Raw genomic sequence first — 17184 nt, 5'->3', positions numbered from 1 at the left:
CTCCCCGCCCCCCCAGGGCCAGCCCCGCCCCAGCTCCCGGGGGGTTCCCAGATCCCTCTGCCAATGGCTGCCTGGCCTGGCTGTTTAATATTGATGAAGGGGGGTGGGCCTCGGCCAGCCAATGGAGAGCTGGGGGTGTGTGTGTGTATCTCCATATATATACATAGGGCTGGGCCAGCTCAGGTGTGTATGTGTCTGAGGGTGTGTGTGTGAGTGTGGCTGGCCCCAGTACCCTGCCAAGCCTACCACCTCCACCTGGGCCCTACACCGCCACAATGTGTACCCCTCTTATCTGCCCTGGAGCCTGTACAGCCATGCCACGCTGCCCTTGAGAGTCTAGAAAGCTGGTCACTAACTTTGCAGACGGATGAGCCCTGAGCACCCAGAGGAGACTGGGGCTGTCAGCGCTGCCCCTTGTGCTGCCGGCTTGGATCCCCTGACAGGGTCCTTCTAGGTAAAGGGGAAACCACGGGCGGGGAGGGATGGGCGTGTCCCTCCCATTCTCTGGCTCAAGCCCCTTCCTAGTGCCTCCCTCTAGTTCTCTCTCTCATGCGCTGTGTCTCTCTCTGTCTCCGCATGTCCCTCTTCTCCACTCCTCCCCTTCGACTCTTTGTGCCTATCTATCCTCAGTCGGGTTAGGGCTGGCAGAAGTTGGGTGGGAAGTCCTGTCCTGGAGGCTTGGAATTGCTGCTCCCCTGATCCTTGGACCCTGGAACTTTGAGACCAGAAGTGAATTTGGGGGTGAGGACTTGATGGGTAAATAGAAGCTACTGCCGGGACTGGAACTGGGGAGGACAGTGGGGCCAGGTGGAGATGAGACTGGGGCCAGATGGAGAGCTCAGAGAGGGGAAGGAAGGGCATGGCAAAGTGATGAGGGATGAAGGAACATAGGCACCAGGCAGAGAGAATTAGCCTGTGATAGATGTGATAAATGTGTTGGGAACCCCACAGCTGAACTCCTGCTCCCAACTCCAGCATGGGGGTGGGGAGTTGGGGGCACTAAACATATACTGGGAGGTACTGACTTTGGGGCCTCCCACACTATTGCCATCCCCTCATAGTTCATTTGAACCCCAGAACATGGAATGTGTTCTCAATTTCAGCACTAACCACCTTCTGTTTCCTGTTAAGATTGTGTGTACTTATCATCAGATGTGGATGTACTTATCATCAGATGTGGATGACATCCCTCCAGAGCTTCATAGCTGTTTCTTGGCTTGATTTGAACCTATCTTCTGTGTGATGGGGTGGGGCAAGGCTTGGGAGGATCCTAACCCCTGTGAGAGTATCTATCAGGCAGGAAAGCCAGGGCGGGGAAAGAAAGGGAGATAGTGACGGTGCAGGCACCTTGGGGCTTCTGTTTCTAATCATTCTTAGTTGAGCTGATGGTGAGTGGCCCACTGTTCCCCTTTAACACTGCAACAAGCAAAGCCCTTTCCCCAGCTTTTCCAATGCCATATTTGTGCTGCCCTGCCCTGATCTCCTCTGGTCCTAGGACAAGCAAACCTTAGCTGAGTCCCATAAGGGTAGCTCCAAAAATCTGTCTGTGTCCTCCTCTGCAGGCCATGTCTGAACCTACCCTGGGCTATGGGAGAGTATGGAGGTAGAAGGTTGATTATGTTCCCTTTCCCCAGTCTTCCTTGCAGAGCCTCCAAAAGGGCCAGGGAATGGCAAGGGCTGAAAATTTCAAGGACAGAGGTGGAGGAAGGGGCTGGTTGTGCATAGGGGGGTGGTGGTGAGAAGAGATATCTTCCCCTGGTTTTAGTGGACAGGATCTGACATCCACAATGGTTCTGCTGGAGAGGTTTGGGGAACTGGGAAGGGAGCTGTGCAGAGCTGGGGCAGCTGTGCAGAGCTCCATATGTCCTAGTCTACTCTACAATGGGCAATCTGTGTGTTTATCCACTCCTCCACCCCAGGCAGCAAGGGTGGAGAGGGGCCCTGAGAGGGAGGGGACCACAGGACCAAGGCTTGTATTCTCCCCTCACAACTGGGAAGCATCTAGAGCCATAGCTAACTTCTCTTGGAGCTGTGGCTGCGGTCTTGCTCAGATTTTTTCTCCTTTTATTTATTCATTTAGGTAAAAAACAACATAAAATTTATAATCTTAACTATTTTTAAGTGTACAATTCAGTAGTGTTCAGTATATTCACATTGTTGTGAAACAGATCTCTAGCACTTTTTCATCCTGCAAATGTATAATTCTATACCCACTAAACAACAACTCCCCTTTACCTACTCCCTCAGTCCCTGGCAACTGCCATTCTACTTTCCGTTTCTATGAATTAGACTACCTTAAATACCTCATATAAGTGGAGCTATACAGTATTTGTGTTGCTACTGGTTTATTTCACTTATCATCATATCCTCAAGGTTCATTCATGCTGTAGTGTGTGACAGAACTTCCTTTTTAGGGCTGAATAATATTCCACTGTATGTATATACTACATTTTGTTTCTCTGTTGTCTATTGATGGACATTTGGCTTGCTTCTACCTCTTGGCTATTGTGAATAGTGCTGCTATGAACATGAGTGTGCAAATATCTCTTTGGCTTGTATATATACCCAGAGGTAGGATTCCTGGAGCTTATGGTAGTTTTATTTTTTTATTTTTTGCAGAACATTTATACTGTTTTCCATAGTGGTTGCATCATTTTGCAGTCCCAACAAGGCATAAGGGTTCTGATTTCTCCATATCCTCGCCAAGACTTATTTTTTGTTTGTTTGGTTTTTGTTTCTATAGTAGCCATCCGAATGGGTATGAAGTGATATTTCATAGTGGTTTTGATTTGCATTTTAATGATTAGTGATGCTGAACATTTTTTCATATACTTGTTGGCCATTTGTATAACATCTTTGGAGAAATGTGTATTCTAATCCTTTGCCCATTTTTTTTCTTTAAAAAATTTTTATTTACATAAATTTATTGGGTACAAGTGCAATTTTGTTACACACATAGATTGCATAATGGTCAAGTCAGGGCTCTTAGGATGTACATCACCTGAATAACATACATGGTACCCATTCTGTAATTTCTCATTTCACCCCCCTCCCAATCCCTCCTTTGCCCATTTTTAAATTGGGTTATTTTATTTTATTTTTGTTATTGAGTTGTAGGATTTATTTATATGTTCTGGATATTAACCCCTCATCAGATATATAATTTGCAAATATTTTCTCCCATTCCATAGATTGCTGTTTTACTCTGTTGATTATATTCTTCAATAAATTAAAGTCTGATGTGGTCCCATTTTTTCTATTTTTGCTTTTGGTGTCACATCCTAGAAATCACTGCTGAGTCCAAAGTCATGAAGGTCTCTCCCTGTTTGCGTCTAGGAGTTTTATGGTTTTAGAACTTCAATCCTCTTGCTCAGTTTTAACCTGCCTGGTGTATCCTTCTCATCACTTCTGCTCCTTTCCTATTACTCGTTTTCTCTTCCCTTCTTATTACTTTTCCTCCTCCTCTTCCTTTCACCCTGTCCACCTGCCTGTCTGTCTCTCGGCCTCTCCCCACCCCGGCCCACACTCGTTTCTGCTGTCTTCCCTCACACTCACAGTTCCTTACCCCTCCCAGCCCACCTCAAACCTGCTTTCCTACCTCTGAGCTGAGCACTCCCTCCTCCCTCTGCTGCTACCACTTCTCTCTTCTCTTTTTCAGGCTTCAGACTAGAACCCTGACCATGGAACCCTGAAGTGGCAGTGACTTCTAGAGCTCAGTGGCAGACCCGACGACCCCAGGCCCTTCCTCCCCCTCCCACCACCAGCCTTCAAGCTCCCAGAGGGAGGGGTGGGGAGGGGATCCTGATCTCACAGGGCAGGGGGCTTCCATCATGATGCTCAACTCAGACACCATGGAGCTGGACCTGGCGCCCAACCACTCAGAGACTGAGTCGGGCTTCAGTGACTGTGGGGGCGGGGCGGGCCCTGATGGTGCTGGGCCTGGGGGTCCGGGAGGGGGCCAGGCCCGAGGCCCAGAGCCGGGAGAGCCTGGTCGGAAAGACATGCAGCATCTGAGCCGCGAGGAGCGCCGGCGCCGGCGCCGCGCCACAGCCAAGTACCGCACGGCCCATGCCACGCGAGAGCGCATCCGCGTGGAAGCCTTCAACCTGGCCTTCGCCGAGCTGCGCAAGCTGCTGCCCACGCTGCCCCCGGACAAGAAGCTCTCCAAGATTGAGATCCTGCGCCTGGCCATCTGCTATATCTCCTACCTGAACCACGTGCTGGACGTCTGAACTCGGCCTGTCTCCCACCTCCCGGACTTCTCTGGGGCCCCTTTCCACCGCTCACTGCTTAGAATGGCCGCATCCTCCCCGAGCCCTTAAACCTTGGCATGGAGTCCCAAAGGCCCTGGCCCCAGGCAGAGAGCCCACGGGCTGGTCATGAAGGCATCTTTCTTTCACTGACCCAGGCACCTCGAGGGCTTTTCTCCTGGGTTCCTCCCGGGGTTTGTTGCTGAGGCCCAGCTGTGCAGAATTGTTTGCTAGTGTGGTAGGTATGGAATCCTTGCTAGCTTTACTAAGCCAGCCGCACTTGGCGTCTGCCCCCAAGCTCTCTCACGGAATGCTGCCTCTTCTACCCCATGTCCAAATTTTCAGGGACTACAGACCCCAGCTGTGTATCCTATCTGTTCTAGCTTCTCCTGCCCATGGTGGGGATGGGCTGTCAGAACTGCAAGGGAGGAAGACTGGGATTAGAGTGGGAGTGGCTTCTTCCTTCAAGATCTCAGTCTCTCAGTGCTTGGCAGAGGGGCAGGGCCCTGGGGAGGCAGGGGTTGGTGCCCTGACTCCTGTGAGGGGAATCTCAGTAGCTGGGAATTATGGAAAAACTCTTCCTGTTTCTGCCCATCTCGTTCCTGTGGCTTAGCACATACAGACCTCAGATCTTACTTGGTAGTGAGTGCCTTGCCCTCTCCGAGCTATTTGGCCACTTCCCTGCCCCTCTGACTCCTACCCTCCCAGTTTTCTCCCTCCCTGTGTGTCACTAGAGAAAAAAACAAAAAAACCTAGATCCCGGATTAGGGGATGACATCCCAAACAGCCCGGAGTATTTGCAGAAGGCTCAGGCAACGAGTGGGCCACATCTCACTTCTGCTTCCTCCATCTCAACCCACCCTGAAAATGTGCAGCACCCTCACTGGTTCCTCCCCCTCGCAAGGAGGGTGCCCGAGTGTTGCCCTCTGGGAATGCTCAGTTCTCCTGGCCTTAGGACCTACTTATTAAACTTTTTTTTGTTTTTCCTTGATCTGCTTTTGGCAAGGGAAGAGACCCCCAACTCTCTGTCCCTACTCCATGTTGCTGATCCCCACCTGCACACTATAACCCAGGGTCGGCAGTAGAATGAAGGGCCTTAGAACCTGCATAGAAGAAATGAACTCACTGCATTTCTGTATTCCCTTCTCCCTCGCAACAAACTCCTAGCTCTACAAGTATATTTATTTATTCATCTATTTATTTACTTATTTATTTACTTATTTATTTATTTATTTATAAATATTGCTATTTATTGCCAAGTTGTGCACTTTGGGATAGAGTGAGGGGCTCCCAGCAGCTCTGGCTGGGTCTTTCTTGCTTCCTCCCTGTTACTCCTCTCCTTTTCTTGCTCCTTCTTCAACTCTTGGTGTGTGTGAGCATGCCCTTTGCTCGCCACACCATATCCTTTCCCCAGATCCACCTGTCCTGACACTCTAGTCCTCCAGGATAGTGCTCCTCCCCCAGCTTCGGGGCTCCTGGATATCCTTCCTCAACGCCCTCCACCCCCAGACAGTCCCACCCGGTCCCGTCTGCCTATTTTCTCTCCCCAGCCTGCCCTGTGACCCTTGCTTTTTCCTGATACTCCCAAGAGCAGGCCCCAGGGGTCTGTGTCCTATATCTGTGTGTGATTCCTTCTGGTTGCATTCCCAATTTCATACAAAAGGAAAAATAAAAGTGACCTCGTTCTAGCACCAGGTATGGTTGTGGTTCATTCAATTGGGTTAGGAAGCTGGCCTGCAGGTTATGGTAGTGTGGGCATTAAGGGTCCTGGGCTTCGTAGGCTTTTCTGATGAGGTCAGAGAGCTCAGTTTGGGGAATAAATGAAGACGGAGAGAAGGGGCCACAGGGAAAAGAGGTTCAGGGGAGAGTATAACATACAGATCCAAGATTGCCCCACCAAAATCTGGGTGCCAGATACTCCCTTCTTGGTACTTATTTAGTGACACTATCTGACTTCTCTGATGTTGTGCTTCTGCTCCTGCTCTCTATGGCCTGAGAAAGAGGTGAATATTCCAGTGGAACCTAAGTTAAACATGTGTCTGTGTGTCTGTGCTGCTGGGAAAAGCTATGGTATGAAACTGAGACATTGCCTTCCCCTTTATTGTCTCTAGGCTGGGTCAAAATTCCCTGCAATCTCAGTTCTTGGCCTATTTTGTGTTCCCCAGCCTTAGGATACTGGGGAAAACAGACGGCAGGCCGGGGACTCACAGAGGAATATGGACAGGGATTAAAGAAAAAAGAGTGCTGAAGGAACCCTCAAATGAATTTATAGCTGGTAACACTCAAGCTCAGAGAAGGTCAGAGTCTTACCCAAGGTCACACAGCTAATTGGGAGCACAGCTAAAGCCCAAATCCAGGTTCTTTATACCATATGCTGCCAATTCCCCTCTGCCTCCTTAAAATGACCCAGCCTGACAGCCCTCTTTTGGACCCCATATTTTCATATGTGCATTTATAAGCTAGAGAGGATTTAGGGTTGTGTGGCGAAGAAACCAAAAGGTCTGGAGACCACTTTATAGAAGGAATAGTTGAAAAACTGAGGATATGTGTCTTGATCAGAGTAGACTTGGGGATAATATGACACCCACTTTTAAATATTGAAAGAAGAATCAAAAATGGATATTCTGTGGGGCCCCAGGAGGTAGAACAAAACCAGTGAGTAGAAGTTAGAGGAAAGTGGATTTTAATTGGAAGAAAAATTTTGCAATACCTGGAGCTGTCCAGCAATGACAGTGACTGCCTCAAGAGGAGAACTCCAAATAGAGAAGCTGGAGCATCAGCCACACGCAAAGAAATCATAGAGCACATTCCTGCCTCTGATGGAAGACTGGCTAGGGTCATTAGAAGATCCTTTCCAAACTTAAGGTCATACGAGAAGGCTGAAGGCAAACAGCAGGAGGGAAATGCAGAGACACCTTTCGGTCCCTGAAGGGTTTTCTTTTCTTTTCTTTTCTTTTCTTTTTTTATCGTGTTGAGACAGAGTCTTGCTTTGTTGCCCAGGCTGGAGTGCAGTGGCAGGATCTTAGTCCACTGCAACCTCCACCTCCCGATTCAAGCCATTTTCGCAGCTCAGCCTCCTGAGTAGCTGGGACTACAGGCGCCCGCTGCCATGCCCGGCCAATTTTTGTGTCTTCAGTAGAGATGGAGTTTCACCATGTTGGTCAGGCTGGTCTCAAACCCCTGACCTGAAGTGATCCTCCTGCTTTGGCCTCCTAAAATGCTGGGATTACAGGCATGAGCCACCGTGCCCAGCTATGGATTTTCATCTTTGATGAACAAAGAATGACATAAACAGCATGAAGGGCTTAAGTTAGACTTACGGAGGAGCTTCCATACAGGAGGACTTGACATCTTCCCCTTCCCATGTGAGTTAAATGACATGTGCTCTGCCCAGAGCCTGACAAAAGGGAGGGCTGAACTGAGATCAGGGAGAACTTCAGGACTCCAAAGGGCCAGAGTTGGACGGAAACACAGAAATCACTGAATCCAACAACTTTATTTCAAAGGCAGGTAAACTACTGTCCAGACAGGTGATATAACTCACCCATGATGATGGCCTGGAATCAGAAGCCAAATCTTCTATTCCTGGCCCTGAGAGCTTTGTGCTTCTCTGTGCTCAGCAGCCACAGTCCTCTGGGCTCCCTGCCTCCCTCTCTTGTCTCTTTGCCTGGGCTGGAGAGCAGAAGGGGTTAGGGGGCCCCTCCCCTCAGGGATCCCTGAGGGCCTGGGGGTGGTGAGAGGGGGAAGCTGCAGCTGTTCTACTGCTAGCTCCGAATTTCTTCAGATAATCAATTGGCCTCGCTGCCGCTCTTCTTGCTCTTCTCACTCTGGGCAGGACAGGAGAAGGAGGTGGAGAGTGGGAGGAGGAGGGAGCAGGGGACCAGGCACTAGGGGAGGAGGGAGAAGGCAGGGAGATGGAAGTCCCTGGGCTGAGGGGAAAGTGAAAGCTTTGGGGCTAGCAGACAGGGAGGATGGAGAAAAGGGATTGTTAGAAGAGGATCTGCTCTACATCCCTCATTCCACATCCCTCTAAACCCAACTAGTGGGTGGTGGGGTGGGGGAGGGGCAGCTTGGGGGACCCCAGAATGGGACTCTTGCACTTCACCCCTGCTTTCCTCCTCTATCCCCTTGCCAAGTATCCCATGCATGGCCATGGTTCCCCCAGCTGTCCATGCCCTCTTCCAGCTCTAGTGACTACAGATGCCTGACCCTCCAGTCGTGTCTTCATCAATGCCCCGCTCTGTCCGGTAACTCAGCAAACCCCACCACCAGTGACAGAGCAGAAGGCAAGGCCCCAGGGGCTTGGGGGGATGCCTAAAATACCACACACACACACACACACACACACACACACACACACTGTCATAGGCTGCCAGGCATATGGCCTCTTTGTGCCCACACAATGGAGGCCCTGTTTGTGCCCTTTCCCAAGTCTGGGCACAGTGTGGAGAGTGCTCTGCTCCCTCATTCCACCTACCTCCCTTCCCTCTCCACCCCCTGTGCAGGTCCTGCTTTTTTTGTCTTTGCTTCTTCCTCTATCTGGAAAGCCCTTTCTACTACCCAGTTCCTTTATCTTTCTGCTTTTTTCTTGTGTTCTTTACTGAGCTTTTGACCTCTCATTGGATGAGGATTATGGGCAGAAGAAAGAGGCTCACAGCGCTGGGATGTCAGCGAAGGGAGGAGAAGGGAGCAAACAGAGATGAGCCTGAAAGGCTGACAGGGAGTAGAAGAAGGAAGGCAGTGGTGGCAGCTCAGCCACACTGTGCTAGAGGGGAGAAATCTCACACCCGGCGGCCAGAGGACCCTTGTTCCTGCTCTGTCTCCACCTCTCCCCTTTGTGCCACAGTGAGCAAACCGTAGGCCCTCCCTGAGTGACAGCTTTTTCATATGGAAAGCAGAAAGACAACAAGACCCACCAGGGTGTGATGAGGATTAAATGAGATCATCGTGAAAGTGTTCAGCATCCTAAAAGCTCATCAGATGCTATCTCAGGGGCAGTAAGTAGCAGGGTCAACTGTACTTTTACACAGTTTGTGCACCGTACAAAGCACCAGGCTAAGGGCAGTGTGGGGGCCTGACTCCCAACCCCCCCTCTACTAAACCAGCTGTGTACCAGGATGCAAGCATTCCCCGAGAGGTGGCCCTGGAACTGAGCCCCTCATGTGAGTTCTTGAGCATTGGTCAGGAGTCTAGATGAAAACTCTGGAGTCCTGACCACCTTGGGAACCAAGACAGAATGGAAAGGGTCAAGAGGCTATGGGGAATGCCTCTCTCTGAGGGGGAAATTCCTGAGCTCAGTCTTCTCTGAACAAATAGACAATCTATGAGATCTACTAAACGAAGGATGGAGAAACTGCAGCTGAGGAGAAGAAGGGGGCTGAAGAAGCAGAAAAAAAAGGGAGACGTGAGTTGAGGGTGTGATCAGAGCAATGTGTTGGTCTGAGGACCTTTCTCTAGTTCCCTCCTCCTCCATTCCCTCCGTTTAGCAAGTTGAAGGCTGATTTGATTATTTCTTGTTGAACACTGCCTCCTGCTGGCTACTAGCAGAAACGTTTTCCCTCTTCCCTATCCCCAGCTAGGAGCTGCTGAGAGCCTGAAAAAGAGAAGAAATGACCTGACTGAGGACAAAGCACGAAGGAATTGCAATTCTGCAATCTGGAATTTTCTACTTGTCAGAGATTTCTGGAAGGTGAAGGAGGCTTGAGGGCTGACTAGGGATAAATAGAGTTTAGAATCCACAGGTGGTTCATTTAGCTATGTTATGACCTATAATTTTCAGATTGATTTTTTTTCTGGTCTGTGCCTGTTTCATTTATTGTGCGTCTGTGTTATGTGTGTGTTCTGTATCTGGGTATGCTTGCCTAATTCTGTAGTTTTTGAACACGTCTATGTCTGTGTACTTTGTGTGTGTGTGCTCTTTTTAATGTAGGAGTCTGAGTGACAGCTATCAGGTATGGAGCAAGGACAGGAAGCTGTCTAATTTCCTCTTTCCTAGAAGCCTGTTCTCCTCTTGAAGTTTTACCTTTGTCTCCCAGTTCCATGAGCTATAACCTATGGCTATTTATAGGTTACAGGTTTTATTCTGGCTCCTGCCCCTCTTTGGACATCCCAAGTTCAGAGCCTTGATTTGCTCTAACCTGAGACTCTTGGACCTCCCAAACAGGGCCTCCAGTGTGGTTCCCAAGTGAGAATCTCTACTGTCTACTTCCCTTTTATCCTTTCTGGCATTAAACTCCAGCCTCCTTCTTTCATAAGCTTGTAGCTACCTCTTTCATTGGTTGATCCAATTTATTCAGTGCAACATACATTTATGGAATAGCCAATGTATACCAGGCACTGTTCTGGATTCTGAAATACAGGATCAGGCCCTCCCCACCATCTGCTTGGGAGGGAGTGTGGGAGACAGGCATGTAAACATATCAATTTCCCAAAAGGGAGAGGCATCTGCAAGGAAGAGAAGTAGTGCAAGGAAGCGAGTGATTACCTCAGAGAGGGTGTTGGTGAGGAAGGCAGCCAGTAAAATCTGAGCTGGGTTTTGAAAACCGTGAGATGTGTACAGTGAATTCTGTGGTGTGCAGCCAAGACCCTCCTTACAGATTTCCTCCTTCGCTGGACAAGCCACTCACTCCTCCAGCTGTGGAAGTGTTGACTCACAGCTGAGTCCCTCTCCAGGAATTGCCTTTGGAGGAAGAAAGCCACCTTGCCTGAGGTGCTGCTCTCTCCCTAGGGCAATGACTGGCTGATATGGAGTTACAAAGTTATCCCAGCTTGAGAGCCCCCATGGGATGGACAGAAGCCTCCACTGCCATTGTGTTGCTTTTCGGTTTCTCTCTCTGCTTATTGCAGCTTCCCTCACACCTCACAGGTGTTCTCAAGATCTCTCCTGCTGGCACTCCCCTGTATACGATCTCAGAGTTCAGGAATCCGCTTCCCAGGGAACCCCACCTAAGATGTAAAGGCACTTTAGGTGTGAAGGCATGGAGCTCTGAGAAGCTCTGGTGAGCAAGAGCACACTATAAGCAGTGTGGTATTGTTGGGACATTAAGTGCAAGGGGCTGATGGGACAGGAGAGTGACAGAATGGTCTGGAGAGGTAAGCATGGGCCAGGTCAGGAGAAGCATAATAGGGAGTGTTGTGCTTGGCCACACAGTGATGGGAAACCAATGAACATTCTCTAGTAGGGTAGATAAACACCATCACCAGATGTACATTTTAGAAATATCACTTTCAGAACATTTCTTTTTTTTTTTTTTAAGAGTCTCATTCTATCACCCAGGCTGGAGTGCTGTGCAGTGGTGTGATCTCGGTTCACTGCAACCTCTGCCTCTGGGTTCAAGTCATTCTCCTGCCTCAGCATCCTAAGTAGATGGGATTATAGGTGTGCGCCACCACTCCCGGCTAATTTTTTATTTATTTATTTTTTGAGACGGAGTCTTGCTCTGTCACCAGGCTGAAGTACAGTGGCATGATCTTGGCTCACTGCAATCGCCATCTCCTGGGTTCAAGCGATTCCCCTGCCTCAGCCTCCCAAGTAGCTAGCTGGGAGTACAGATGTGGGCAACCACACCCGGCTAATTCTTTGTACTTTAGTAGAGATGGGGTTTCATCATTTTGGGCCAGGCTGGTCTCGATCTCCTGACCTCAAATGGTCCGCCTGCCTCGGCCTCCCAAAGTGCTGAGATTATAGGTGAGAGCCACCATGCGTGGCCACTTTTAGGACATTTCTGAAGATAGCTGCGTAAAGGTAAGCTCTGTGCAGGGAACAGTTTTAGGAGGCTATCGCAAAGTCAGCTGCAAGAAGATGAGGGTCTGTATTTAGGTAGTGGCAGTAGGAATGGGGAAGGGAGGACGGATTTAGAAAGCTATTTAAATGGTAGATTCAACAGGATGTCGTGATTCATTAAATGTGACAGGCTAGAGGAGAACTCCCAGGTTTCTGGCCTGGGAGCCTGGGTGCACAGTAGTGCTACTTTCCAAAGTAGAGCATGTAGGAGGAGGAACGTTGCAGGGAATTGCAGTGGAGATGGTGGCAGTAAGGTGGTGTAATAAGGACAAACTGAACGAGAACCCCCTAGGAGCCTTCCTGTGGAGCTGCCCAGAAGGAAGTTGGCTTTCTAGGTTTGTAGTTGAAAAGTTGTACCGCTTTACTAGGATGTCTCTCAAGAATGTCCAACTCCACATACCTCAAACTGGCCACCTTATCTTCTCCCCTCCTCAACTCTCCTCCTCTCCTCGTATCCCCACGGCAAAACATGGTACCATCAGCATTCAGTTGCCTTGACTATTGCTACTCGTTTTTCCCTCTAGTCTCACCTCCAATCCATCATCAGTAGCTATTCATTTTACCTCCTAAATGTGACTTCTCTTTTTCCATCAGTTCTACCAATGCTTTTCTTCACCTGGAGTATTGCGGTGGCCTAGCTAGTCTCCCTGCCTTTCGGTTTCCTCCCTGTAGGTCCACCCTTCAAACTGCCCTCAGACTTAGCTACCCAAAATGCAAACTGAACCAGGACACTTCTACACTATCCTTTAAATGATTCCCAATTATTTCCCCAGAATAAAACCCAAGTTCTTCAACATGGTATGAAAGTCCCTTCACAGTGTAGCTCCTGCCAGTTTGTCCAGCCCCATTAGTCATTCTGTCCTTTATATTTTTTACTCTAATAATTTGAAGTCACTCAAAGCTCTCTGGCACAGTCTGTGCTACTCCTGACTGCTGTGCCTTTGCTCCCGTGGTTCCTCCTCCTGTACTTCACCTGTATGAGTCCTATTCATCCTTCAAGACAATGCAGATGTCCTCGCCTTCAGAAAAGTGCCACAGCTTTGTGTGTCTCTCCTATAGCCCCAGCTTGGCTCCTCATGTGCTCCCTGGTCTTTCTATGAATATCTCTGTCATTGCACTCACCACACTGAAGTTTACTGAAATAATCTATCTGCTAGCACATGGGTTTCAGTGTGACCTGGGGTGAGTTACTTCAAATCTCTGACTATGTTTTCTTTATTTATTTGTTTGTTTCTTTGTTTTTTTGTTTTGAGACACAGTCTCCCTCTGTCACCCAGGCTGGAGTGCAGTGGCCCAGTCCCAGCTTACTGCAACCTCCGCCTCTCAGGTTCAAGCAATTCTTATGCCTCAGCATCCCAAGTAGCTGGGATTACAGACATGCGCCATCACGCCTGGCTAAATTTTGTATTTTTAGTAGAGATGAGGTTTCGCCGCATTGGCCAGGCTGATCTCAAACGCCTGACCTCAAGTGATCCACCCACCTCGGTCTCCCTAAGTGCTGGGATTACAGGTGTGAGCCACCGCACCCGACCCTAGCTTCACTTTTTAAACTTCTGCATAGGACATATGTATATAATTCATTGAGCTTTCCTCCTGCTGATGATTTCAATCTTCCATTATTAACAATGCTGCAGTGCACATCATCCCATGCATATACTTGTGCATTTATACGAGCATTTCTTTCTTTTTTTTTTTTTTTTTTTTGAGATGGAGTCTCACTCTTTCGCCCAGGTTGGAAGGCAGTGGTGCAATCTCGGCTCAGTGCAACCTCTGCCTCCTGGGTTCAAGGGATTCTCCTGTTTCAGTCTTCTGAGTAGCTGGGATTACAGGCATGCGCCACAACGCCCAGCTAATTTTTGTATTTTTAGTAGAGGCGTGATTTCACCATGTTGGCTAGGCTGGTCTCGAACTCCTGACCTCAAGTGATCTGCTGCCTCCCAAAGTGCTGGGTTTACAGGTATGAGCCACCGTGCCCGGCCTATATGAGCATTTTGTGAAGAAATAAAACTGCTGGATTAAAGATAATGTACAATTTACATTTTGATAGATACTTGCAATTCTCCTCCAGTAAGGCTTTATCAATCCACACTATTTCCAACCACATGTAGGAGTCTACATTTCTCCTTACCCTTTATAACAATGAATATCATCATTTTTTTTTTTTTTGCCAGTTTGATGGGCAAAAGGAAATGTCACATTTTCTTTAATTAGAATTTTCCTATTATTTGAGGTTGATGGTAATTTCATGTACTTATTAGATATTTGTTTTCTTCTGTGAATTTCCTGTTCATATCCTGGGCCTATTTAAAATTTGTTTTAATCCTTTTAAAATTTAAGCAATATTTATTTTCTAAAAAATACAATTTATTTTAGGTGAAATAAAAATGTTTTTATTCCCCCCTTTTTTTCAGAGATGGTATCTCACTCTGTTGTCCAGGCTGGGGTGCAGTGGTGCTATCCTAGCTCACTGCAGCCTCAAACTCCTGGACTCAAGTGATGTTCCTGCTACAGCCTCCTGAGTAGTCTCAGTGTTTTATTTGTTTATTTATTTTTTTGGCACACTAAATAATTGGTTCATGTATCCCTTTTTGTTGCATTCGATTTTCCTGTCCCTAATCTTATTCTCCTTATTTTTATTTATTTATTTTATTTTAGATGGAGTCTTGCTCTGTCACACAGGCTGTAGTGCAGTGGGCGCCATCTCAACTCACTGCAAGCTCTGCCTCCCAGATTCAAGCGATTCTCCTGCCTCAGGCCACCAAGTAACTGAGATTATAAGCGTGTGTCACCACGCCAGGGTAATTTTTGTGTTTTCAGTAGAGACATGGTTTCACCATGTTGGCCAGGCTGGTCTTAAACTCCTGACCACAAGTGATCCACCTACCTTGGCCTCCCAAAGTGCTGGGATTACAGGTGTGAGCCACTGTGCCCAGCCACCTAATTCTCTTTTTCACACCCCATAGGCATTGACTCATTTATTTAGTGTGCGTCTTTGAATCTACCTTTTATTCCTTTATTTTCTTTGTTTGTGTATCCATGATCAATACATTAGATTATTTTGCATATTTTACATTTCACAACAATATTGTAGTGTACATCTCACTCTGCTTCTTTTACTTTTCCTTCTTACCAAACATTTGTTATTAAATTCTATTCTGCTTTTATATGAGTTGGAATTTAAAACAATATATGGTGACTTAATTTATTCTTTTTATCTACTTTTACTATATGTATAACATTCCACAATATGTTTATCATAGAAGATATTTTTCCTAATTTTTTGCTGCAATGAATAGCCTTGAGTATGTAATTTTACGTATCCTTTGCAGAATTATTTTTGTAATATATTCCTAGATATTGGAACTAGATCATAGGTTATACACATATTCAATTTTACTAGACACTTCCAAATTACCCTACAAAAGGTACCAATTTATACTCACACTAGCAGCTCACGATGCTCTTCATTTCCTACCACTTCACTAGTACTTGATTTTTTTTTTTTTTTAATTGAGATAGAGTCTTGCTGTGTTCCCCAGACTGGAGTGCAATGGCATGATCTCTGCTCACTGCAACCTCCCCGTCTTGGGTTCAAGCAATTCTCCTGCCTCAGCCTCCCAAGTAGCTGGGATTACAGGCCCCCACCACCATGCCCGGCTAATTTTTGTATTTTTAGTAGAGACGGGATTTCACCATGTTGGTTAGGGTGGTCTCGAACTCCTGACCTCAGGTGATGCACCTGCCTCAGCCTCCCAAAATGCTGGGATTACAGGCATGAGCTACTGTGCCCAGCCACTAGCACTTGATATTATCCAAACTGTAAATCTTGCTGCTTAGGTAAAGTGATGTAAAGTGAGAGGTATTTTTTTTCCACTTTCTGTTTGATTGTTTGGAATTTTAACTGATTTTAGGATCTCTAGAATTATTAAACTGAGGATCCATAGGCTTATAGACAGTAACACTTGCCATGCAGAAAATTTTTGTTTGGTCAAATGTATAATCTGGTCTTCTATTACTTCTGTATTTTGGGCCTTGGCTTTCCCTGCTCCAAAATCACAAAAGAAAAAAAAAAAAACTCCTTTGTTCTCTTTTCATACTTATATGATTAATTTTTTGTGGGTAGTATTTTACCTTTAACACTTTAATACATCTGCATGTTATTAGAATAAGAAATGAGGTAGGAATCCAGCTTTACTTTTTCCAAATGGCTATCCAGTTGTTCCAACACCATTTATTGAACAATCCATCTTTTCTTTATCAAAATAATAGTTTTATTCTCCCTTTGCAATACTTTTATATATTATTCTCTTTTTTCTTTCTTTAGTTTTGAGAGTTATTTATGTAATGTGAATACAAGTTTTTAAAAAATCAAATACATGATTTGCAAATGTTTTCCTCTAGTCGGTGACTTGTCTTTTCATCTCTTAAAAGCGTCTTTTGAAAGTGGAAGTTCTTAATTGTTAGTGAAGTCCCACATATCATTTTATTTATTTTATGGATCATGCTCTTGGTGTAAGAAATCTTTGCCTCACCCAAGTTCACAAGGATTTTCTTCCTGTTTTTGTCAGGAAGTTTTACAGTTTTAGGTTTTTTTGCTTTTGTTTTTGAGACGGAGTCTCGCTCTGTCGCCCAGGCTGGAGCTCAGTGGCGCGATCTCGGCTCACTGCAAGGTCCGCCTCCCGGATTCACACCATTCTCCTGCCTCAGCCTCCCAAGTAGCTGGGACTACAGGCGCCCGGCACCACGCCTGGCTAATTTTTTTGTATTTTCAGTAGAGACAGGGTTTCACCGTGTTAGCCAGGACGGTCTCAATCTCCTGACCTCATGATCCACCTGCCTTGGCCTCCCAAAGTGCTGGGATTACAGGCGTGAGCCACCGCACCCGGCCAATCAACTTTCTGAGAAGTAAAATCTTAACAATATGAAATATTCTAACCCATAAACAACGTATAGTATATTGCCCCATTTATTTAGACCTTCTTTAATTTCTTATTTTATTTTATTTTTTTACTATATGCTTTAAGTTCTACGGTACATGTGCACAACGTGCAGGTTTGTTACATAGGTATACATGTGCCATATTGTTTGCTGCACCCATCAACTGGTCATTTACATTAGGTATTTCTCCTAAGGCTATCCCTCCACCAGCCC

The 17184-nt window shown here is 46.9% G+C and overlaps 1 protein-coding gene across 1 annotated transcript; it reads left to right on the top strand.

Annotated features, from left to right (window-relative positions):
- Positions 1-181: 181 nt before the first annotated feature.
- Positions 182-5946, top strand: NHLH1 (nescient helix-loop-helix 1). The gene is made up of 2 exons (XM_017864851.1): positions 182-454; positions 3659-5946. Exon 2 carries the CDS (start codon positions 3831-3833, stop codon positions 4230-4232), a length of 402 nt encoding a protein of 133 aa, XP_017720340.1. The 5' UTR covers positions 182-454; positions 3659-3830; the 3' UTR covers positions 4233-5946.
- Positions 5947-17184: the final 11238 nt, after the last annotated feature.

The sequence above is a fragment of the Rhinopithecus bieti genome, unplaced genomic scaffold (assembly GCF_001698545.2).
Source record: "Rhinopithecus bieti isolate Rb0 unplaced genomic scaffold, ASM169854v2 scaffold_77291, whole genome shotgun sequence".
Classification (NCBI taxonomy): Eukaryota; Metazoa; Chordata; class Mammalia; order Primates; family Cercopithecidae; genus Rhinopithecus; species Rhinopithecus bieti.
This window is presented reverse-complemented; position numbering and strand designations above follow the sequence as displayed.